The sequence below is a fragment of the Pogona vitticeps genome, chromosome 10, assembly GCF_051106095.1.
Source record: "Pogona vitticeps strain Pit_001003342236 chromosome 10, PviZW2.1, whole genome shotgun sequence".
NCBI lineage: Eukaryota > Metazoa > Chordata > Lepidosauria > Squamata > Agamidae > Pogona > Pogona vitticeps.
In genome coordinates, this window is record NC_135792.1 from 12,401,178 (window position 1) to 12,426,752 (window position 25,575).

Consider the following 25,575-nt stretch of genomic DNA (forward strand, 5'->3'; position numbering starts at 1 on the left):
TTTACTGTTACCTCCTTGCTTAGGGAGGTAACATCAATGGCAGATTTTTTTAAAAAAAAATTTAAAACATGCCTCCTCATAATAGTGACTACAAAGATATTTCTACATAGGAACCAAAAGGTTAAATCAAAGCATAACGGTTTATGCACACTTGTGAGGAACCATTTGACCAAAGGAAGGGAGAAGACTAACAATGTATTTCGAATGGACTTGCCCTTCAGGTGGGCTGAAACACGGATCCCACCGATCAATGTAAATAACCCAACAGAAGCACGTTAAAACTGTTGTTTGTCACACACGCATGACAAGAGTGGAAGCTAAGGACCAAAGCAGCTAAGGGTGCAGTCCTACTAGCCAAGACGGCTGTGGGGTGGCTGAGCTGACACTGAACCAACTAAACGTGTGCAGAGTCCAAATTCCTTCCCGGTTTGGGATGATGGAAATGGTTTAGGACTACCTTAGCCCTGGCCTATCTTTGTGAGATCTGGGATTAGCCAACGTAAGGGCAGCTGTGTCAGTACAAGGCGCATCTGGCCATTCCAAAACCACAACAGCCAATATAGCTTTGGGCGTGAGGTGCATCACTTGTGGCGTGTACGAAACAAGTCTAATCAACTAAGCCACTGGAGAACATGCAGACCACGAAATAAACTGGTAAATAAACAAGAAATGAGAACGTAGAGAAAATGTCAGCATGATCCAAGTTTTAAAAAGACAGGTCAGCGTGGAAGAGAAGCCTGTTAGAAAAGAGAGGGAGGAAAAGCAATTTGGAGAAGCTATTTCAGAGAGGAAAGTATCGGTCAAAAAGAAAGAGAGAGAGAGAAAGAGAGGGTTCCTCTTCCAACCTATCCTCCCCTGCTGTACTTTATACCCGATTATGACCTTCTCACCCAGAGATGGTGCCATCATCATAGACTCTAAAACAGAAGAAATGTACAGAACAAATCAAATCTTGTAACAACTTTGGAGGGCTAGTTAAACAAACACTGTAATTTTCAACTTACATTCTAGCTAAATGCCAAATGTATCTGATTCTGACCATTCCAGGTGAATTTTGCCAAAGTCTAAAAACACAATGATATACAGTAAATGGCAGTGGCTACTTCTATAGGCCTGTAAAATGTGATTCTAAACCATCCATACGCCATTCAGGCACTTAAAATATTCATTGGAGATTAACACATTTCCATGTCAGTGTTGAGAGCCATCAAACTTCAGACATTCCCCATAAACTGTATAATAATTTTAAAAGCTTGTTTGTCCTAACATTGGTTCCTGGATTCCAGTTTCATCAAATGCATTAAAATGTTTCCATTCTGTTGTGTAGGCAATGTCCTTTTTTCAGGATTAACACTCGTGAATGCTATATATACATATATACTGTACATATAAATAGGTAGGTAGGTAGGTAGGTAGGTAGGTAGGTAGGTAGGTAGGTAGGTAGGTAGGTAGGTAGGTAGGTAGGTGTATATGCATATGTGGTGTTCACAAGCGTTTATCCTAAAAAAAGACATTGTTTGTACAGCACAATAAAAAACGTTTTAAAATATATATTATAATATATATACATAATATCTCCTTGGCTCTACCAAAAAATGGATGAAACAGACAACTGGTTGAGCTTTCAGCGTACCAAAAGTACAGGGGATGAACACTTTAAGCTACTATCTGGAGGGACAAATGATGTCCTGCATTTAGGGTCAGAGATGTTTAAAGGCAAGACGAGTAAAAATCAATGATTTTTTAAAAATCAAATTGATTTAAATCACTATTTAAATTTTGATTTTTAAAATTTAAATTGTCAAACAAATCCAGTTTTTAAAAAATTTAAATGATGATATAAATTAATTAGATTTAAATCAAATCCACCCTGTTTAAAAGTGTCTTGGTTTTTGTCTTATTGTTAAAGGCTCTTTGCAGATCAAATTTCTATGGTCTCGCTGTTGTTCAAGTATCTTGACGATGCTGATACTCCCATGAGTCAACAACACCCAAGCGTTTTTCTCTAAATAAAACTAGTAAATATAGCTCTCCATTCCATATCTTGTCTTTTTTTTCTGGTATGATAAATAGCTGGCTGGAGTTACAGATGTGTTGAGATTCCAGGAATATAGGTTTGGGAAAAAAAACTCTATCCTAATTTCAGACTTCCCTGGTAATTGGATGTATTGGATTAAATATGAAACACATGCCAACTTTCTGTCTGTTGTGGAAGTAGTTTCGTTTTTAAGCCCTCAGTTTAAGACTGCTCGGTCAATACCAGTTATAAGCATTGAAATCATACATCCACCCAAACAAATAGGGCTGTGAAACAAATGCTGTGGTACACAATACTCTCTGTCCATTATTGCAACCATTCTCTTCCACCACCCCTCATTTTTCTGGTTCCTTTTCCTTTTCAACAGTCAGCCAACATCCCATGGGCACTAAGCATCTTTAGCCCTTACTGGGAGCTTGGCAGAACAGTGTTGTTGTTGTTGTTGTTGTTGTTGTTTTTTTTACACCTTTCTTGTACTTCTGCAAACCTCGAGATTAGCTTCGGTCTGCTGATAACTTTCCTGATTGCACAGATGTTTCCATTTTGGCTGCTTCAGCATGAATATGCCAAGCTGAAGATGAGCATTAGTACAACAGTATCATAATAATAGGAGTATTAACAAAACGATTAGTAATTTGCTATGTGACATACTTTTTGGGGGTCACTTGGAGCTTTTCGATGTGCAGGAATCCCGCCCCGGTATTGGTTGTTTACAGGTAGCCTCTTCTATTGGCACGTTGGGGCATGGATTAGGCACATAGAGCTGCAAAGAACAGACCTATGGCTCAAAAGATGCTGCCTCAGGACAAAGAACTGGGTAGGTTGATTACTGAGTCATGGGGAGTTTCCTCAGCAATAATTTCTACTCTACACAAAGCTGTGATTTCCTCCCTTTAAACTTCATATACCCAAAGTCTTAATTTTTCTTCATTTTTTCCCCATCCACCCTACAAAGCACCAAAAGAAAATGTAATAAAATTGCGAATCACTGTGATCTGCCTTGGAATGAATGCATGCAGAACATTCAAAGCAGCCATTCATAAATATAAGCACTCACATGGGAGAATCCTCTCATACAACAACTGCAAAATGCAGGGAAAGGATATCTTATGTTGGGTGCCCACACACAGGTCAAAACTTCTCTTGACTGAAAAAAATATATGTATCATGGGTGGGTGGGGGAAATTTCCTGCGGTAGAAAGCCTCACAGAACCAATTTCAACATAATTATTATGTGGCATCTGTGAAGGCCTGACACAAATGTACATGAGTAAATCAGGAGAGCATTCCTTTTAAAATTAGGAAACTTTTCACAGGTATTTTTTTCCTACAAAGTTCCAGGAAACTCAAAACATAGTACAGTATCTAGCAACAGTTGCTCGGCAGTAGAGCCTGTATATTGAAAGTAAGGGGTTCTAGGTACAATTCTTGGCATCTCCCACTATGTGAGACCCTAAAGAGCCCCAGGCAGTCGAAACAGACAATACTGCTAGATAGATGAAGCCGTCTTAATTCTTCTAGGTTGGTGGGATACACTGACTAAATTGTTTCCAATTTTTTTAAAAAACTGTCTATGGTGGTCCAGAAGAAGCATAACTGCAGCTAATGTCCAAGATCCTGGCAAACCCCATTTTAAGCGTATCTGAAGAATTTTCCTGATTTTTAAAGACACACTAATTCAGCAGCCAATGCTGGGTTGCACAGGAAAAAGGCTACAAACTCCCATGACTGATGCCAAAAATTGTAACATCCAAGTGCTCCAGGAGGGAATGCTAGACAATATGATCAAGTGACATTTTTAACACTCAATCTGACAACGTGAAATTATGTTTTCCTCTGGCATTCCACTTCAGCTTTGTTTGGAACGTTGTACCACAGAGAACATGGAGGCTATTTGTAAATAATGTACCTTTTCCCACTAAGGCTGCCCTCACTGAGAAAATTCTGCTTATTTTACTCAAATTCATTTGGCTTGCTTTGAAATTCCTCAGTTTGTTCCCTGTGTAGGAACCCTTAAACTGATTTCAAATATCACTTAATTTGGCATTTCACTGACAACGGTCCATGTACCCTTTACTGACATTTAAAAAATTATTTTCATCTCTTCTGACCCCCTTTTATCTTGAACCCTTCTTTTTCTCTTTTCTACATACAACTCCCCAAGCTCCTAAAAACAATAGTAAGGCACTCCTACAATGACTCTGGAGGGTATCTGGTAACAAACAATAAGGGGGGAAAGTGTAGGATGGGAGAAAAGAAGAGAAAGACAGCAAAGCCCATCAATCAAAGAATGTGCACATATCCAAGACTCCCTCCTGCCCCAGCTCATCCAACTCTCAAGTTACAGCTTTACACGGTAAGTCTAAATAATATTCAAAATGATAAATGGCGCCACAAGCCCGATATCCATCATCAATCTTTTTTTAAGGAACATCCATCTTCAATAATGCACGTTTGAATCATGTGAAACTGAGTGCTTCTGGATTCATTTACACAACCCCCAGCTAGCAAGCTGCAGTCCTCTGAACGATACCTGTCAAACCATTCCCTCCTCCTTCCCCCCTCACATACAAATGCACACATATGTACACACACACACACACACACACACACACACAAACTGGGGGGAAAAGAGATGGGGCAAACAGCATCCTACCTGAACAACAGTATTTAGCAGACAGAGAGGGAAGCAGATCTGTCTCTTTCCAAAAGCAAACCTACTTACTGTTAAGACCGTCCCCCCCAAAATAGTCCATCCTAAACAGAAATAGTCTCAAATACCCCCCCAAAAAGGAGGGGGGATTCCCTATGCTTCTGTACCCTGCCCTCCCCCAAAACCAACACCCCTTCCCTGCTGTTTGGCAGGCCCCATTTGATAAATGACACCTGTCATTCTGTCACAAGAAAAGGGTGGGTCAGTGATATATGGCTCTGCTGAAAAGGAAATCGACTGTTTGGCACGGCGCAGCTATTCTCCACCAGGATTTCGTTTCTGAACTCGAAAATGAAATCTACGATGTTTCAAGTTGTTCAGTTACGGCAAACTGACAGGCGGCCCAAGGAGTTGCTTGCATTCCCCTCCACACTCCCTCCCTCCCTCTCTCTCTCTTTTTTATCCTCTCTATGCCCTTTGGAGCTATAAAAAAAAGCAAACAAAAAAACCCACAAAAAGAAAATACACCTCCTGGTCTACTGACTGGAAACTGCCAAAAAACAGAGAGAGAGAGAGAGGAGAAGATCCATCTATCAAAGTCCTTCACAGTTATGATCCATGCTAAAAAATGTTAAATGTGGATTTTATTTATTACTGGAGTCTGAGGAGGGGGGAATAAAAGGTGAAGAGAGAAGGAGGAAGAGAGAAACAGAAGCAGGGACCACAAGCTAACCAGATGCACACAGAGACACACACACAGAGACACACAGAGAGACCAAGATAGAGATTAGCATGTTTGAAGTAAGTGTCCCACAGCTTGACACCGCCATAGTAAATTTGAAAAAAAATAAAAGGGGGGGAGAGATGTGTCAAGCAGACGTGGGTTCCTCCCCCCTGCCCACACTCCTGCGCGCCTCCTCGCCACCCTGTCCCTTCCTCCCCCTTCTTCCCTCCCTCCCTCCCTCCCTTTCATTAGCTCACTGGCAGGGTGGCACTTCTGTACCTCATTACTGCAAGAGGATTTATGAAGCTGAACCCAATGGCAAAGAAAAGGCATCTGTCAATAATTGTAGGGAGCTGCACTCACAGCTTTGAAATCTCATTAAGTATGCAGTTATCAGGCATAAAGATCAAAAACATTACTCAACTCCGACAGAATCTTATGGAGGAACATTAATTAGCAACAGGCCCACAGTCCTCACACACACATATATATATACATATACATATACACACACACATATATAAAATTTTTAAAATGACTTCCCCCCCTCACACCTGCCCAACCCCACAAACCAAAAACACTCACCCACCCCTCCAAAAATAATAATAATTCTCAGCATCTGAGACTGATCAAGTCCATGAAACAAGAGAGAGAGAAAGAGAGAGAGAGAGAGGCAGGAAAAAAAAGGAAGGGAAAGGGTGGGGGAAGCAGTTGAGACTGTCTTGGCGGTGAAAAGAGAAAAGGAAGAAGCTGTCAAAGTTGAGAAGGATGTCAGAGCTGGCCCTGATTACAAGGGCCTGCACCGTTCCCAGGCCTTTTTATCATCCCTGCCATCAAAAACAGACTCTGTGTCACTGAGGAATGACTGATGGCTGCCAGTCTTCCTGGCTCATCCCCCTCTCCTTTCTTCCCCCCCAAACACTCAGGAGACACACACACACACCCCCGCTGAGATCTGGCCCTCCGGCAACCGGGCTGACCTAGCAGGAAAGGGGCCTGGAGGCACAGAGCCCAGTCCCAGAGATACTTCAAGCACCCTGTTCCGTTTCTGTTCTTTACTGAGAACAATGGGCGAAGAGGGTGGTTTGGGATTTTGTTTGTTCAGCTTAGAGAAGTTAAACCCTCCGCTGTTACTCTCTCCAGCAACAAAGGGCTCCGTGCAACGTGAAGGGACTGAAATGGAAAGTCTGTGCGAAGGAAGAGGTCTTTTTAATCTCTTCACAAACATACATACGCGTGCACACGCATGCATGCACACACACACACACAAATATGTAGGGATCTAATTTCTCCTAAGGTTCCAAACGGAGGCATACTTTGCAACCTTAACCTCTCAAAAAAACAGGAGACAGTAAAATATAAATTGAGGAGAAACCCACAAAGTCGCAGTTGTGGGTAGATCGTAAAGTCAAGTGACCTTTGCAGCATTAAGCAAGGAGTGCAGCTAATTAAGAACAATGGTCTTATTAAACATCTTTCTTTCAGAACTAGGATCTTTCTGTATCTCATGTCTTACTACCCATATTCGTTTCTCCTTCCTGCTCATGGACAACAGTATTTCTAACAAATAATTCACCACTGCTAGTTTAAAAGAAGCAGTCAAAAAGAAGTGTTTCATAAATATATTCCACATATTTTTGGCCTACAGTGCAATCATCTCTCTAATTACATGTCTCTTATTTCCCAGAATTCCTCATTAGAGGGAAAGATACATATGACATCCACTGCCATATTGTTTACATTTATATTACACTACGATGTGCAATGACTGCTCTTAATGAAGAAGTGATATGTTGATATTATCCCCATGCCAACAATGATTGCACCATAGGCCAAACCAAAAAAAGAGAACTAGCTGAGATTTTGTTGTAGTGGAGGGCAGAATTTGAACTTCTCTGTGTTTTTTATCTGCACTTGTTGGAATGAAGGGTTTTTTAAAAAGTTGTTGCACATGCTAAAGAAATAAATATTAAATTGAAATTGAATTAAAGTAGCAATTATTTGAGAAGAATATGTATGTGTGTGTGTGAGTTTTAGGGCCTTGACTTGGAAGTGTTACAATAAGGTGTTTATATTTTTTTCATATGCTTACCGTATTACTTTTATCATGTGTAGCATCAAAGTGATTATAGCAATTACATCTAACAGAATTAATTATACAACATCCCATCATTCCTGGATACATAATGCATTAGAGATAAGAAGAAAACATGTAGACTCTGCTAACTAATGTTCAAATCAATTTCCCCAAGCATCAATGCACGACTAAAGTCTAAATTGTAAGAACAGACAACGAGGAGAGTTACTAATAATGGAAGCTGCAAGCAAGGATAAAAGTATTTATTTAGGTATATCTTAAGAAGTAGATATATTATTAGATGCTTTTCTAAGGGTAGGACAAAAGTGGTAAAACGTACCAAAGATTTTCTATCAAACACAAAAGATGTTGCAGAATTAAAAACTAGCCAGCCTTCCTATCAAATGTGTTCATAGAGACCGACAGGAATGTATGGGTGAAAGTATTACAACTCTTTGCATATGCAAAATAAATTCACTCCAAGCTTCATTAATATTAATTTAAATTCAGAGCCCATTTACATTAAATTGTTCATTAAAAATGCCCTGTTTTGTGCAACCTGCATTCGACAAAGAACACAGAAGATCCTGAGACACAGAGCTCAGTTTAATGATGAAAATGAAATACTGGAGGTAAATGAAATACCAGTCGTCTCAAATGTAGGATAAAACCATTATTATCTTTTTCTTCCAACAGAAACATGTTCCGCTGGACCACACTTTGGTCCAGTGGCCACATCGTACATTATATTGCATCCTTTCAGTCAAGGTTTATGCAGCTGCCCTTTTGACCTCTTCATTGGTGCTATACATTGGTTAAAAAAGAAGCTTTCATTGAAAGGCCGGGCTGTACCAGAAATGTAAGAGCTGTCTAAACTCAGAGCTATAAAGTCAGCTTGGCTTTTTAGTAGGTAATCCAAAAATGAAGAAATGGGTGGATGATGTTTGAACTGCAGGCTGAAATAGGAAGAGGGTGTTCCTTCATACGGCAGAATCTGCCAGCATCACTAACATGGAGAATAACTTACCTGTATCTTGAATTTGGGGTAGGGGTAAATAGGTGAAGCAAAAATGCAAACTTGCAATTAATTAGGATGTGACCTGATGAAAGAAGAAATTATTCTTTAGGTTCATTATTTGAGTGAAGCTATCCTCTTGTAAAGAAAATAACGAGATGGTATGTAGCTGGTTAGGATAGTACCTCTTTGGTAAAGCATCAAAACCATCATCACCACCACCACAGAGATATGATACTCTCTGTGTTTGCTGGAATATTGAAATATATTTCATAAACAAAAATCTGGGTAAAAAAAAATCCAACCCCCTCTTCTTCTTTTTTAAATTGGAATCATTATAGCAAGCTTATCAGGAATACAGTCTATACATAGGTTTACATACAGAGAAAAAGAGAAAAAATTATTTGTGGAGATTGGTCCTTTTATTTGTAAAAAAAACAAACTTTGTTTTACTGTAAAAATGTTAGAACAAAAAATGTAACACTTAACCAAACAATTCTGGCTTGCCTGCTACATGATATCAAAATACACACAAAGGCAACATATTCACTGTTTAGTAGAATTTTGAAAATTAATTTCATGAATGCTGGAAACTAGAATTAATCTGTCTGGAGGAAAAAAAAAGGGCTTACAGTCATTTAAATGCATGTATCAGGACACTTTATCAACCTAACATAAAATTGTCATCTTATCTTATTATATGACTATTTTATGCATGTGTCAAAGAATTTAAAAATGAATGCCTGTCTATTCAGTCTAATTACAACTGCATACTATCTTTCTGGATGTACCAGTCCATATCATTGTTATTAAATACAATATATTGTATTTACCTTTCAGGATTTTTTTTTAATTCAGTGGATATACCACAATTCAGGGGCACAAATGAATAAAGAATAGAACTCAAAGGTTCTAGATCCCTGAAGTGGGTGTTTCTGAACATGACACTTAATGGTTCTGAAAATAATGAAAGATTATTCTGTTGCCTTATGCTCCACTGTTTCTGATACACACGCCTCTACTTTGCAATATTAAACCACATCATTTGAGACTTGAGAGTTTGTACTCTGTTTTTTGTTAAAAGGATACTTTCTCTCATATTAAGAACTGGTCAAGTCTGTGTGAATTATAAATGGAGGCACTGGAGCTAGGATGTCTACAAAATGGTCAGGACACTGAATACAAACAGGGAGAACTGCAAAGCTTTGAAACGAGACTTACAAGGTTTATATAAAACGTTCTCTCCCCCCCCCCCCGTCTCTTTCCTGCAATGGCAAATAAATTTCTTTTTTTTATTTGCACTTTCACTGCTCCATATGCAGATGTTAAGGGTGCCAGGTTGCATGCTTCACAATTTCCTTTGCATACGGAAGATTACCTCAGACACTTTCTCTCTCTCATCCTAGTACATCCACTTTGAACCTGAGGAGGGGGGAAAACCTTCTTTCCTCCCAAAAAAGAAAAAAAGAACCAAAAATAAGCCTTCCCTCACACCCCAGCCTAGACTGCATTTCCCATATCCCTGCAGCAGTCACAATTCATTCTAATCACTTTACAAAACAATCTTTACTATAAAAAAGGGGGGAAATGCAGACTTGTGAGCCAATTTAAGAAATAACTGCTGATACATCAGTTATTGACTATTTCACTCTGGCTCATCATATTGCTCAAGGCGAAACAGAGAACAAAATGACAACATCAACCGCACACAATAAACTGTGGCCCAAGAGAGCACTGAAGGGCTAATTGACAGCTGTCAAGCTAATGGGAACAGTGGCAGCTGATTCTAGAAAATTCTCTATTTCCTATGAGCTATTCAGTGGAATCAGGACTTGAGGGGAACAATGCATTTATGCTTCTCTCTTTTCCTTTTCCTCTTCCCTTCCTTCTTTTCTCCTTGTACCTCGTACTTTTTTGAGAGGGGGGCTAAAAGACAACTACAGCTAATCATTTTGTCAACTTTTTACTGAGAAGAATGTCTAACAAGATTGAGGGGAAGGGCATGTGGTAAGTTTGGAAGCAAAGAAAAGTAATAGGCTCAGGTTCCAGGTAACTTTGAAGGTGGTCAACCTTACTGCTGCATTTAATTGTCAATATACAATTTACTGTGAAGTATAAACTCATACGCAATCCAAGGTTTTTAGGGAACAAGATTAACTTCCAAAATAAACATTCCCAAATCTTGGATTTCATCTGAAGAGCTGCTAAGTCAACTCGTTTCCTATATAGCATCTCCCCTCTATTCAGCACACACACACACACACACACACACACAGAGAGAGAGAGAGAGAGAGAGAGAGAGAGAGAGAGAGAGAGAGAGAGAGAGAGAGAGAGAGATTGATTATAAGAATGTGCAAATTTCACTGTGACTTTATGAGGTTATCAACTTCCCAGAAAAAAAAACCAAATCAACCCAAATCCATTCATATTTCTATCAGATTTTTTCTTGCCGATTAGATCCTATTTGGGATTTTAAATATCACTATAGAGGATTTTAGCAAAACTAGGGGTACAGTCACATAGAAAAAGCCATAATTCTTCAAAGCAAAGTGACAAATCTACACCTCATCAAAGTGAATGAGAAAATGTCCATTGTTGGTCATGCTTTTGAACCACTCCTCAACATCTCTGCAAAAGCTTCAAACTTGTTCTGATTTTCTAGGCCTCAAAATCAAAAATGCTTTGCTTGAAGGAGGGTGACTCTGAAGGATGACAATACCCATGTGATACACATCTAAAATCTTTGAATTCTCACACATATGCACCAAAGTCACGTTAGTGAGTGATATCTTTTAAGTGGATCCTAATGGACCTTACTCTTTTCAACCTTTCCTCTATGCTCAGGAAAATACAGTTTGACTATTCAAACTGCAATCACATTTTCTTAATCAGTGAACAGTTGAATAAAAAAAAAATTAAAACAGTATGTGAAAGCTTGTAATTTCAAGCAAAATCATTATGGCTTGTATGAACAGCCTGGCCTCTATTAAAGCTGGATATGATCTCTTTTTTTTTTCCTAAACAGGAATGAAGTGCCATCAGCCTCCCCAACACGCATACTCTTCTATCGGAAATGACGAATCCTAAAACATATTTTTTTTTAAAAAAAAAAACCTTTGCTGTCCAAATAGACTTGCAGATGTTTGCTAAAAAACAAAGGAACATCTTCCAAGCCTTCCTCGTCCACAACTCTTGTCTACACTACTCAACCCAAGTACGAAAGTAAACAAACAGACACCATCATTTTTACAGATTCTTGATTCTTCCAGACAGATTTAGCCTTCTCCCTTGTGGTGCTAACACTTGGGTTAGACATGAGGAATTTGCGCACCTGTCTGTAACGCCGGCTGCAAGCTCTCTATGTGCTCGGACTTCTTTGTTGTTATTATTCTACTCCAGACCATTACAAGGGCCTTAATTCCTATGACATGATTATCCAGGTACCAAAGCCCATTTGTCACCTGCAGTAGAAAATTGAGTTAATGCACAACTAAAGGCAACCAGGACTGTGTAATATCAACTTGATTACATCAAACTAGCTCTAAACCTAATTCCGCTGGATGACACTGCGTGGAGCTTGTCATCTCCAATCATTAAAGCTGTCAGGAATCCATCAGGTTTACAGCTAATTAGGTGAACACTAATGAAGCTGGCAAAACAACTTTTCTTTTTTTATGGCTGAGCGGACCTTTCAGTTTGGAGGGGGAATTTTTTTCTTTTTCTTTTTCTTTTCTTTTTTCTTTTTTCTTTTGCTAGAGTATTCTCAAGGTTGCTGGAGACTGGATTTCCTGAGTGACGAATCAACGGATGTGTGTGTGTGTCTGTCTGTCTTCTCTCTCCCACACACATACTCCCCCCCCCTTTTACTCTATCAGTACAAAGCAATAAATTTGTCATCGCTCTGAGCATACCACAAAAGCAGACATGAATCGTGTAACTCACAGCTGGAAAATAAAAAAAAAAACATTTTAACATGTCTGGAATATCAACATTTTTAAAAATCAAAAATAAACTCATCAGACATTTCTCCCTATTAATGGCAGGGTTTGCCTCGTTCAACTCAAATAAGCAAATCTCCTTCATTCGATGCCCCCACCCCCTCATATCCATTAACCAAAGGCATTTTGATAAAGTAAAGGCAAAGCGAGTATATGAGAAAGGATGAAAGCACTCACTCTGCCAACTTCTGATTGACCATTAAGCTATTGATAAATGTGCCTGTCAAGAGAGAGACAATTAAATCAAATATGAAACAAAGTCGTTTTGACGGGTCATTTTGATAGCGTAAACCCATTCTTCCATCTCCTATTAGTCCTGCAGTTGGGGGGGGGGAGGCATGTTAATGAATATTTCTTAACAAATCTACTACGTTATACTTCTTAGCTCTTTTCCCTTCCTTTTTTCCAGCACCCATAATCATCCTGGTCTGTGGGTTTCCTATTACTTTAAAGCAGTTTCTAAGCATTTGCAAAACATGCTCAGAGTCATGTTAAGCTCACACCGAAGCCATCTCAGAAGCCAGCAGAAATGTCCATTTCACTCAGAGCAGGCAATGTTGAAAGCAATTGATACAAGCTGCCCATAAAGAAGAAAACATCTGTCTAAAATAAATAGCCAAAAGGTGTTAAGCAGACGACACAGCTATAAACTTTCCACTCCAGCTCATATGGTCTAGAAACTTTTCTTTTCCTGCATGCTGGAAGTTCAAAACAGAGTTTGGGTCCAAACAATAAGCTCAGGAAGGGTGCTGCTATTCACAGAAATTAAATAGTGTTTGATATGTAACATGTCCCATTTTGATCCACACAACTTGTGAAAGCACATCACAAATAGTCATTCCCACTCGTGCATGCAAAAATATGTTGATGGCAAAGCATGTATGGACATGAGGACATTACACGGAGAAACTTTTCCTAAACTTTCTATTTGCAGTCATTGGGGGAAAACAAGGAGTTTCCCCTCTCAAAGTTTTAAAAAGGAAGACAATAAGCCCAAGCACGCATGGCGGGAAAGAAATCATGGGAAGAGAGTTAAAACACGTGTGTAGCACATGGGTGATTAATTTCTAGAAAGAGGCAAGCATGCTGCTTGGAAGAGCATGCCTGCAAACCAACCCATTTGCTAAGAGAGATTGTGGGCGAGCTACTCCTTCCTTCACAGGACACGGAGCAGGAACTGATATATTCATTGGTGAAATATAGCCTGACAGTCACATGGAAATCAAAAGGCATTCCAGTATGTGCTACCTATGGCTTCCTCCTGAAGATTACAGAAAGGGGACGTCGTTCTGCACTTAGTGATCCACATACTGTAGAATATTCTTCCTCTGGCCCCAGCAGAGCAGAAGAAAGCCATGGCTCTGTCTTGGGAAAGGAGTGCCCCGGTTGAATTTTTTCTGTCTGTGCCAGCTTCCCTTTCCAAAAGCAGACACCTGAACCCCTCAATGACAGGGACAAAGCTGACATGCCACGTGGGTGACGTCACCCTGGCAAATGATTCATTCAGGTTTATTGGGGGATGAATAGATCAAAGGCAACCGAATGGCAGGCCATCAATCAGCCATCAAACCAAGGATGGCAAGAGGCCAATGAAACTCCAAATCCCATTCCAGGCCATACCCTCACCCAGCCCAGCTAAAAGAGGACGGCAAAATAAAATGTCCAAGTTGTTGTTGTTGTTGTTGCTGCTGCTTTCTTTTAAAGCAGGAACATGAGGTTAGGAGCAGAAAGTATTTGCTTCCCAAAGCTGATCATTCCACAAAACTGTTCACATGTGCCCTCCCAAAAGCTAACCTTTATGACAAGAGATAAAACGACCCAGATCTTTAAAATAACAATGATCCTAACATTAATTTTAAAAGCAGAAAAGGAAATTAGAAACAAAATCTGTGAAGCGTGAAAATGAAATGTAAAGAAATATTTGTGACTGTCATCTGACAATATCCAGAGTCTAGTTTTTTCCCAGGTTTCCTGTGCAGCTTTCATCTGATATACTGTATATATATATTTTTTTTTTTAAAAAAAATCACTTTTCAAGGGAAGTAACCATTCAGACTGAAGGTAGTGTTTCTAAGCCTCGCTCAGCAGCATCACCCCAAAGGAAGAGGAGGTGGAAAGAAAGTTGGGTGAAGGAGTTTTTATCTGTACCGTGCACTTAGTGATTCATTGCCCAGGCACACAGGTAGACACACACCTGGGCTAGCACGAGGACTACAATTATCACAAGCATAATTGTGGCCGACAGGAGGGAATGGGTCCCCCAGAAAAATTAGTGGGGAGCAAATCCACCCACCAACCAACGGTGGTCTCTTTGTCGAAGTTGCTCAGTTCCCGTCCAGTTCTCCAAGTGACCCAAAGCGACAGGAGGAAAGGAGCCCAAGGGTGACCCCCAACTCAGATCAGAGAAGAAGTCAGGCAAAGGATTGGAGCCCAACCAGGACCACCAACCTTCCCCGCCACTCCCTCCAAACCCCACCCGACTTCCTAATTCTTTGGCAGGAGTAAAGAGAGGAGCTGCTGGATCAGGAAAAAGGAACTGGGAGTGAGAGGGAGAGAGAGGGAGAGAGATCTGCCAAAAGGAGAGCGATACAGATAGAGCTGTCTATCCAAGCAGGACCTGGTAGTTTATGGGGAAGAAAGAAGTGGGGTGGAAAGGAGACAAGCGCCCCCTCCCCAGGTAGCCGTCCCTCCCTCCCTCGCCTCCCCCGGTCCCCGCGCGCTTCTCGGCCGGGGCAGCAGCTTCCCTCGTACCTGCTGCGCGCCGGGGCGCCTGCTGCTTCCTCCTGGGCATGTTGGCTGGCCGCGTCCGCGGGCAGCGCCGGGAGGCAGGCTGGGCGAAGAAGCGGAGGAGGAGGAGGAGGAGGAGGAGAAGGTGCCGGAGGTGGGGAGGAAGAAGAAGATCGAGGCGACGGAGGCTGCCCGCTCGGGGCAGGGCAGAGTTGCTTCAGCCCCCGCCTGGGCTCCGGCTTGCAGGAGGCGCCTCTGCTCCAGGCTGGAGCTGCAGGGCGAGCTTTTTGTTGTTGTTGCTGCTGCTGCTGCTGCTGCTGCGGCTGCTGCTCCTCCTGCCGCCGCCGCCGCCGCCGCCGCCGCTGCTGCTGCTGGGCATGCACGATGTGGAAAAGGAGAGGAGGAGGCGAGGAGGAGGAGGAGGAGGCGGAGGCAAGGCGGAGGAGGAGGCAGGGCAAGCCAGGGAGAGAGAGCGAGCGAGGGAGCGGGAGAGCGCAAAGGACAGCCCCGCCGCTCTCGCCTCTTGCTGCTGCTGCTGCTGCTGCTGCTGCTGCTGGCACAGGCGGCGGCGATCCGGCGGGCGAGGTGGGGGGGGGACGGCCGTCGTTTGACAGATCGCCCCGCAGGAAGACGCCGCCGGCGGAAGAGGTTGGAGCCCCCGAGGATCGCGGCCACCAGCAGGAGGGCCGAGGCCGGCCCACCAGGGCTTTGGCAGAAGTGCTCACGCTCCGGCCCGCGGGCCGCCTCCTGGTTGGGGAGCAGCGCCCGGCATCGAGCGCGCCCGAGGTGGCGGCGGCGGCGGTGGTTTCGGCAGCCGGAAAGGCGTCGCGCTCCCTCTCCTTCGGCGGCGGCGGCTTCTCCCTCCCGGGCGCTGCGCTCCGACGGCGGCTTCTCGCGGCCAACCCCGCCACGATCCGGAGCTGCTTCGGGTTCTCTTGGAGGAGGCAACGGAAGAGACCGAGCTTGGAGAAAACGGGGTTGGGGGGGGGAGAGAAAGAGAGAGAAACGAGGGCAGCGTGACTCTCACTCGCTAGTCGCCGGAGAAAGGCAGCCAGAGGTGCGGAAAGAGCGACCGGGCGCCCGCCGCCGCCCCGCCTGCCCGGGCTCCTCGCACCTCGTGGGGCGGCGGGCGCCGAAGGGGGGGGGCAGCGGAAGCGGTGGGGGGGGAGGAGGCAGCGGAGAGGGATTCCCCCCTCTCCGATCTAAGCCCAGCAGGGGGAGATTCGGAAGAGGGGGGCTCCCTTCTCTCCTCCCCCTCCGCCCCCTCCTCTTCCAGCCCGTCCCCGCTCAATTCAGGTTGGACCCGTTTCTCTCCGCCAGCCCCATCCACAGCGGGAGGACGGCCGATGATGGAGGGCCTCGCGCCACTAAACTCTCTCCGCCAAGTCGGGGCAGATGATCCCCACCCTGGTCCCTAACCCCCAGCCACCCCACCCACCCTGACGGACCTGGGCTTTTAGAAGCCACCCCCAAGTAGCCATACCAACACCTTGCTCTCCACCCCTTCTTCGTGCAGCCGAGGCTTTCCACTTCAGCTGTATTCTAGATACGCACGCACACACACACACCGGGATTTCTAAGGATACCTGGGACCCTAAATCTGGGATCAGGGAGGGTTGTGAACCTTTTTTTGGGGAAAAAAAGTTTAGTTTTGCTTGATTTTTCTCTTCCAAATCCAAAAGTTAGCTTCCCTGTTCCTCCATGCGGTGACATCTGAAAAAGTCCTTAGTGTAAGTCTCTCTCTCTCTCTCTCTCTCTTGCTGCACAACCGAGTTGTGGTGAAGAGAAAAAAAATCTAACCTCTCGAGTCCTGAAGACCATCATAAAGAAATGGACACGCTCGCGCTAACTCCAGATGCGCCCCGCCGCGAAAGGTCTCTCCGGAATGCGCCCCAGCTCTGGACAGAGAGGGGAATTCCTCGAAAGCTCCCCCGCCCGGATCGCCTCCCTCGCCAGTCCTGGGGGTTCTCATCTCTTCTCCCCTAAGCGGCCCCCGCTGCGTCCTCGTTCACCTCCCCCCCGAAAAAAAAAGATCCATTTCCTTTCCTAACTAAGAGGAGAACGCGCGCGCTGCGCGAAGTCTCGCAAAGTCGAGTCTGGGAGGTGCGCACAAGGCATGGGGAGGGGAAGGGGTCCGCCAGAGTCCTGCCGCCGCCTCCCCACCGAAGCCTGCCAGCCCTCCGCGGGCTATGCCGAGGCCCTCGACGGCCGACCTGTCAACGGGACGCGCAGCGTTCGGTGGCTCCTCAAAGGCGAGCGCGTTTTCTTTGGCGCCCCGCTTTCGTGGACTACAGCCCCCCTTTATCACCTGCCTCTACGAAAGCTGATGGCAAGCGGCGCTCGTTCGCCTGAAAAGAGCCCCCGGGGCCCTTGGCTGTGTTGCAGGACTCCTTCAAAAGGCTGTGGGTGCCACCAGTCACCCCAAATCTGTGCAAAGAAAGTCAGGAAGGCAAGGCAGCGTCTCCCTGTCCTTTCTCCGTGCCCTCAAGACATCTCCCTTCGGACGGGGGCCTTTCCACCCCAAACCCTTCCACGTCTCAAAATCCCCAACTTTCCCACCCCCCAAAAAAGATTGATGGGGATGCTTAGCTACCGTTTGAAGCGCAACGCCGCGGCTTTGATCTTAAGGCATCCTTAGGAGCAAAAGTTGTAACACTCTTACGCGGATCGTGGCAGCCCTTTCGGGGCCGGGAATAAGTTTCCATCGGAGTTGTGGGGGGCTTAAATCCGAGGAAATATCCCGAGGGTCGGGGAGGCACGTGCAGCACGCCTCTCTCTGACCCCCCTCCTTCTCCTCCTCCTCTCCCCCCCCTCCCCGACCCCGATTCCCGGGCATTCAAACAACTCCACCCACGCTTTCCCTTGCTCGCAATATTTTTCTTTTTCCGACATGCACCTTCGCGGAGCTCAACGCCGTCCGCCTGCCCACCCACCCGGCCAGCCGAGAAGGTCTTCCCCCGCCCCACCCTTCGCCCCACTGACCTACCAGCTGGAGGGGGGGCCGGGTGCTGAAGTTGGCTTCAAGCAGCGGCTGCAAGCATAAATCCCAGATTTCCGGCTCGGGGGTGTGGGGGGGGGAGTTGCTACCAAGCAGGAGCTCCCCTTTCGGAGCCGGCCGATCTCCTCCTCCTCCTCCTCCTCTTGCACGCCCCCCTCGCCCTCGCCTTCACGGGGCCGCGGTCCTCATCTTTCCAAAGGTGCCCCGCAACCTTTGATGGGGGGGAGGGGAAGAAGGAAAAGGGGGGGGAGAGACTTCGCTTAAACGTCGTCCATGGCAAAAGAACGAAAGCCGACTTGGTCGTCCTCTTCTTCCCAGGGACAGATGCACGCACTTTCCCTTTTTTTTTTCTTTAAGCCGCTCAGTTCCCGCCCTTCGCCCCCCCTCCTCTCTCTCCCCCCCCCCCTCCCGCAGCCCCCTCTTCCTCGTCCAAGTTCATTGGCGGGCAAAGCGACCGGCGGGGCGCGTGGAAGAGCAAGGGAAGGGGGGGGGGCGCCCAGGCTTTTTTTTTTTTTTTGCAAAAAAACAAACAAACCCGCGCGCCCCTGCACGCACAGCAACCCCCCCCCCTCCGGCTTCGCCAAAGCGCGCTTGGCCGAATCGATGCGCTGCGCGCTTGATTGGGTAGCCCTGGCTGGCAATGTGAAGGTACGGCCGAGGGAAAGGGGGAGGAGAGGGAGGGAAGGGGAAAAAAATAGGAAGAAGAGGGAGTAGACTCTTAACTGTGTTTCAAGTGCTTCGTGAACGTGGATCAGAAGGTAGAGCCAAGCACCTACTCGACGGCCAGTGCCCCCCCTTTGCTTCCCCCGCCTCCCTCTCGCTTTTTCCTCTCTCTTTTTACCTCCCCCTCGCCTTTTTTTTTCTTTGTGTGGCTGAGAGAGAGCGAGATTTAATAACCGCGCCAGCAAATCACAAGGAAGCGCCTTTTAAGACCCAGATGCTTTACTTAAGTGCAGCAAACATCAGTAGTAAATAATTTTTCCTCTCTCTTGCTCTCCTTTTTCTTAAAAAATTTAAAAAAAAACCCAAACCCAGAGAGGCAAAGTGTGCGGGGATAGGGGTGGAAAAAAAAACACGATTTCACTTTTTTATTATTATTTTTTTCTTTCCTTACGATGAGATTTTTTTCCCTCTCCCCCAGAGAGCGGAGGGTCTGCATTTTCTCTCGTTTTATTTTGGGGATTTGGGAAGCCCTCAAATCGGTGCAGATGTGGGCTCGCATTTTTAGAAAGCCGAGTGGGTTTGGTTTGCGGGGGGGGGAGAAGATTAAACGTCTCCTCCTCCCCCCCCCCCCACTTTATCGACGAGGAAGTTAGGGCTGTTGGTGGTTTTATTATTTGGACGGCGTTTTCTGGGGAGAGGGCGGGGAGAGAAGGGGATGGAGACCCAGAGAGAGAGAGAGAGAGAGAGAGAGAGAGAGACAGCATCGGTCCTTAGGATGAAACGCACCCATCACGCCCGGGCAAAACTATTCTCGCCGTCCTCGGGAAATCGCAGCAGAGGACGGGGATTTTAAAAAAAATGCTAATTCTCTAGGAGCAAAACCAGAGAGGGTGAGTTCTCTTGTGGGATGCATTTCACGGATGTTGCGGCGGGCTGTCTCTTCGCGCTGATGCAGGATCTGGTCCTTGAGAGGCGAGATCGGGGCTGATGCAGCCTCTGCCCCCAAAAGAGAGAGAGAGAGAGAGAGAGAGAGATCCTCTCCCTGAGAAGGCTTGTGGGCGTGCGAATGTGCCTTGTCTGGATTGTTTGCTCCGGGAATCAGTGACTTTCATACCATCGGGATGTTTTGACTTCTCCCTCCCTCCCTCCCTCTCTTCCCCCCCCCCCCATCTCTCTCTCCCTGCCTCTCCTATCCTGGTTTTGCATGCCGTTAGATCCCTCCCTAACATCTGTCTATCCTTCCATTGGCGCATCCATCAGTGTCACCGGGAAGGCGCGCGGCGGCGGCAAGAGCCGGCGAGCCTGGGATTCCACGCAGAGAACTCACGTAGGAAACAACTTCGCTAGGCAGGAAGGAGGAGGGGATCGGCGGCGGCAGAAGCCTTAAAACAAATAAAGAAAAATGTTAACACGGCCCGGGGGGGGGGGTGAAGGGAGGGAGGGCTAGGAAACGCAACATTTTAGGAGGTTTGATTCGAGGGTTTCCCCCACCAAAAAACAAACAAACATAACTCTCTCTAGTCCTCTTTCACAGATTTTCCCCCTTCCCCAATTCCATTTTTTTCCCTCCTTTCCAATCCGAAAAGGAGGGAGGGCGAGGACATTCATGATCTTGCAAGGCTGCAAATGCAACCTTACGGGGGAGGATCGGGGGCAGGATGCGCGGTTTTTCCAAAGCAACCGGCGAGGGGGGGGGGAGAGGCTCCATCCCTGCCGGAGAAATGTTAGGGCCGGATGCACGCTTTTGGCTCGGCTGTAGGGTTTCGGTTTTGTTTTGGGTTTCCCCCCCCCCCAAGGGAAACCCGTTACCTCCGTCTCAAAACTGGAAGGGGGCTTGCGGAGAAGCTTGGATCGATCCCTTCTCGAAGAGGGAGGTGGAAAGAAGTCTTTTGAAGCCACAGAAGGTGGCGGATCGTGGCGGAAGTTTAGAGAGAGAGGGGAGAACAGCCCAATTTTTTTCCCCTGTCTTTCCTCTCAGGTCCTGGACTGTGCAATTAAGGGCGATAACTCAGCAGGTCTCCTCTCCTTTCTCTAGATTCGAGATCAAGAGTGAAGTCAATTTCAGGCTCGCGTTGTAAATCAAAAGCATTTCTTCTGGAGGGAATGGGCAACAACCTCTAATCTTCCTTCGTTCCCAGGTATCTTAGTTGGCTTCGCCTCAAGCTTAGAAAATCGGGAAACCCTCATTTTCTAAAACTCCATAAATGCCACTCACTCACCTGATTCCCCCCCCCAAAAAAATCCGCTCCTCTTTCCTCTCTAATACTTTTATTATATGTAATCAGCATGACGTCACGTGTAACCTTCCTGTATCCAGGTGGCAGGGAAAGAAGCAGGAAAGGTGATCTAAAGGGGATGCTCACCAGGGTTTCTCTCGACGGGTCTCGAGGAGACCGACCAACCCCCCGCCCCCATTTATTAAATTTGGAAGATCTATATTTTAGCACTACGTTTGGAGGTCACTAATTTATAGGGTCGCCATAAATCTGAGACGACTTGATGACATATCAGAAAAGTATTTTAGCAAGCTGCAATCGAAGGCAGCGTCAGTTGTAGCCTCTTCATTTTAAAGCGTTCTTAAATGCCTAGAAGGTGGTACCAAATTTGCAGTAAACGTCTGTGTCAGAGGGAGAGAATTCCATAAGGAATAAGAAAAGCTTAATTTCCCCCTTTCCAATCAGTAATGGCTTTCTTTCTTTCTTTCTTTCTTTCTTTCTTTCTTTCTTTCTTTCTTTCTTTCTTTCTTTCTTTCTTTCTTTCTTTCTTTCTTTCTTTCTTTCTTTCTTTCTTTCTTTCTTTCTTTCTTTCTTTCTTTCTTTCTATTAAATAGCTGTAATTTAAGACCGTGAAGAGGGAGGAAAAGCACATCCTTTACAAGATCGCGGTGACGTATGATAGGAAGCGAGTCTTATAGAAGGCAAGGAAGAATTGGGCTTGAAAACTTTAGATTTTTATTTTGGGAGGGAGATTTGGGGGGGTGTTAAAAAAAAGGCTCTCGTCTGTTCTCATAAAATCTTAAATCCAGTTCTTTTAATTAAATTGCTGCACATTTGGGTTGGGGGGGATGAACACAGTTTTTAAGAACTTTGGTAGCTCTTTCACCAACATCAATTATTATTATTATTTTATTAATTATAATAATAATAATAATTAGCAAACGTTGCAAAGGGAAAGGTCTAAATCTTAGGACTTCAGACTGTGCTGTGAGACTGTTTTCAGATAAAGATGAGAAATTGCTTTGCAGAGGTTGCCCTGTTAATGAATGACAACTTCTGGCCTTAACATGCCTTTCCCCACAACTGTTTGGATTTATTTATTTATTTAGCGTTTTTATTTTAGCTGGTCCTTTGGCCTTCTCTGCCATTAAATAGTCATTTTAAAGAGAGCAAGAGAGAGAGAGTAAAAATCTTACTGGTTTGTAACTTCATTAAAGAAAGTGAGCTTCTGAAAGGTTTGAGGATAAAGTGAAATCAAAAGAGAACATTTACCCCTGCAGTGAAAGCTCCCTTATGGATTTTCCTGAAAGGAGAACAACAGCCAGAGGAAAGGCAATATTTAATGCAATTAGAAGAACTCTGCTTCTGAAAAATGACAGGGTTTTTTAAGTTGTTCCTTTTTCAGTTTGAGACAATAGACTCTGCTACCAGCTTTTCCAAAACTAGAATTTGAAGCATTGCATACATAGTTTGTGCAGACAGATGTGTTCCTACTGGTTAGTTGCAGTCTATTAGGCGAACTTTCCTACTCAGAGCTTTGTCAGATCTTTTTTCTTTAGACTCCAGGAAACCCTCATTTTCCTAAAACAGCAAAACAAATGTTGAAACCTTCTGATTTATTATTATTATTATTTAAATAATACCCAGTCCCGTTCCTGTTGCGTACCGTCAGCCGCCCTGAATCCAAAGTTTGCCTAAACAGTTTGCAGGGGTTTTGTTGTAGGTTGTTTAGGCCTCTTGTAAAACTGGAAGTTAGATCCTAATAAACATCGACAGCCTGGAGATCAACCCAAAGGGACTTCCTGATCGGATCCTGCCAGCCAGGATCTAATCCTGGGAGAGATGATATAGGCAAGAATTCTGTCAAAATATCTGGTGTAACTACAATAGTACTGTAGTAGATTTGTTTTGAAGAAGGTGAGAGCGGGAAATCTACCCCTTTAGGCCTGCCACTAATTGTTGCCTTCTCCCCAAGAAAGTTTAGGAAACTTTGGGAAACAAAACATTTATTCTCAAGAGTCTAACAATCACTCTCCTGTAGGAAAAGAACAACTGAGTTACTGCACAATCCGAGCCCCGTTTATTCCCAAAGAGTTGCCACTGTGCTCAGCAGAGTTTATTCCCAGGTAAGTGTGTACAGTCTGCCTATATGCATGTGTGTAAGAAAGAGAGAGAGAATAATTGCCAATTTAACTCCCGGCCAGACTGGATTTTTAAACATGTTAACACATTATTTCCTCCTTTTCTTCTGCGACACTTTTACTCTTTCTTTTCTCATTTCATTTAGTTGGTGAAACTCTTCCACCCCTGCCTCCTCTGAATTCATTGCAACATTTTAATGATTTTAATTTTCTCCAAAGGGAGGCAAAAGGAAAACCTGGATTTTTCCTGAATAGTAGCAAAGAAGGGAGAAGTGGATGCATGTATATAAAGAGAAGGATTTTTTTTTCCTTTCGGGCTGCGGGCCCAGTAACATCTTTGAGTTCCATTAAAAGCAACCCTAGTGATGGGAGGGGTGGAAAAGTAATTATTATCCGGGGAGGGGTGAAAATTCTCAGGACCCTGTTATTGGGGAGTGGGTGGGAATTTTAAGCCGCCTTGAATCCATGTGGGTTGAGGAGGTGCGGAGGGGGGGGGGGGGACGACGACGGGTTAGTGTTTTCCTCCGGGCTAAGATTCTTTCTCTGCTCGGATATAAATTGTTTTGCTAAGCAAATTTAAACGGCAGCAAAGTTTGCTTTTCTGATTCCAACAGCTTTTGCCCTAACGAACCAGATGTTTGGCTTGCCAATTCCCCGAAGAATGTTTAGGGGTTTCGCCAAGGGCGGGGGACCCAGTCCAGAAATCCAGACCTTGGAAGTGGGAACACTATTTTTAACCAGTATCCGGAAATTGGGAAAAGGGGGAGCCGAAGTGGACTCTCGCCCAGAAAAACGACTGAGGTGCTGTTCTTTTTAGGACTTGCTGGGATTTTATTAAACATGCCCCACATCGCAATGTACGGAACTTTTTATGAGTGTCCGCGGTGGGGGGGGGGGAGAGAGCAGGCGCTTCCTCCCCTTCGAAATTTGGTATTTCTAGGTCAAAATATACAGTCGGATCAACCAACCAGAGAAACCATTAACCAATAATTTTTGCAGGCGTCCTTTTATGGCCCGTGACAAATAATTACTTGTTTATTTTAACCCTCTCCCAAATTTAGGTTTTGCAAACGGGGAGGGGGGCCTGAAGATCCCCCAGCAGTTGACATGCGTAGGTATACGTGCAGAATATATGCGCACACGGAGACAGACATCCTTTGTCTACAGATGGAGGTAGGTGTACACAAGACACACACACACACACAATACGAGTTTTCTGTTGACTCTATTTCTGTCCCCCCCCCTTTTTTTTTGCAACCTCTGCCAAGGAGACTGAGCTCAAATGAATCCCGAGCTTGTACGCCATCCTAAGGAAGCTCCCCGGATTCTTTTCACATCCAAGGCCGCCGACTGAGCCGCGCAGGTGGTTGGAACACCTGGAGACTAAGCACGGCGGGCACCTGTATAGGTGGGGTGGAAGTGGCCACCCGCCCACCCAAACCCGCCCCGAGGGGCGAGCAAACGAGGGGGAGCGCTCGAGCGCCGGGGGGGGCCGCAAGTGCAACGTGGAAGCGCGGGCAGAGCGCAGGCCAGGTCTGGCCGCCCCCTTGCCTGCGTGAGCCCCCCCCCGCTTGGCTTTGGCGAATGCCCTCCGGCCGCTCCTCGCCAGCCCGGGCCACCCGGTCTCGGCCCCTCTTTGCCCCGGACAACCCGGGCCGTCGAGGGGCGCACGGCCGCCTCGACCGTTGGTCTCCTCGGGGGTGGCTCACGGGGGAAGGCGCTCCGGGGACCTCCTTCCTTGGCCAAGGCCCTCGCCCCCCGGCGGACCTGGTGGCCCAGCGAGCGTGAGGCTCGGCAAGCCTCCCTCGAAAGGGAGAAAAGTTTTCTCTCGCCCTTCTTCTCCCCCATCCTTAGCCGAAAGGGGAGGATGCTCAGAGCCGGCCTCTCCTCCAGGACTTGGATGAACCGCGCGCAGAAGAAAGGCCGGTGGTTTTGGGTCCCCCCCCCCCAAGGGCCCAAGTCTCGAGGGCTCATCCGTGATCGCTTTGTTTCGGTCCAAACCAAACTGTTGCCGCGCGGGCTCTGTCTGGGTGAGCCGCGGCGGCGGATCAACGCCCAGGAGTCGCTTCGGATCTGATCCGAAGCGGCCACCTCCTCTTCCTCCGTTAAGATCCCGTCCCCAGTGGTGAACCCCGGCCAGCCTTCCGCCTTTCCGTCCCCGCTCCGTCTTCACCGGGGAAGTCTTGCTTTGCTTCCCGGCAAGCCGATCGCGGGGGGGGGGGGGGAGAGATGGGGAAGCTGGCAAAAGTTGCAAGCGCCCGGCGCGCCGTCGATCAAGAAAGGAGCGAACCCGGGAACTAAAGGGAGGGAGAGAGAGAGAGATCT

The 25,575-nt window shown here is 45.7% G+C and overlaps 1 protein-coding gene and 1 long non-coding RNA gene across 8 annotated transcripts in view; one reads left to right on the top strand and one right to left on the bottom strand.

The window, feature by feature from the left end:
* The window catches only part of TSHZ3 (teashirt zinc finger homeobox 3), a 155,889-nt gene extending 137,305 nt beyond the window's left edge, over positions 1 to 18,584 (bottom strand). The window contains exons 1-2 of one of the 2 annotated variants that reach the window (XM_072980837.2): positions 18,219 to 18,584; positions 15,257 to 16,194 (exon numbers count right to left, since the gene is read on the bottom strand). In XM_072980837.2, the coding sequence (XP_072836938.1) occupies positions 15,257 to 15,296 (40 nt within the window). In that variant the 5' untranslated portion in view covers positions 15,297 to 16,194; positions 18,219 to 18,584. Of the gene's footprint in view, positions 1 to 15,256; positions 16,195 to 17,825; positions 17,916 to 18,218 lie in introns of those variants that run through there. The other variant, XM_072980838.2, reaches the window with a different exon arrangement.
* Positions 18,585 to 18,617: 33 nt separating this feature from the next.
* LOC140702216 (uncharacterized) overlaps positions 18,618 to 25,575 on the top strand; it is a 29,119-nt gene continuing 22,161 nt past the window's right edge. For 2 of the 6 annotated variants that reach the window (XR_013538539.1, XR_013538538.1), the window contains exons 1-3: positions 19,012 to 21,031; positions 21,724 to 23,235; positions 24,312 to 24,423. This is a non-coding gene — a long non-coding RNA (uncharacterized LOC140702216). Of the gene's footprint in view, positions 18,989 to 19,011; positions 21,032 to 21,723; positions 23,236 to 24,311; positions 24,510 to 25,575 lie in introns of those variants that run through there. The other 4 variants (XR_013538540.1, XR_012081304.2, XR_012081303.2 and 1 more) reach the window with 4 other exon arrangements.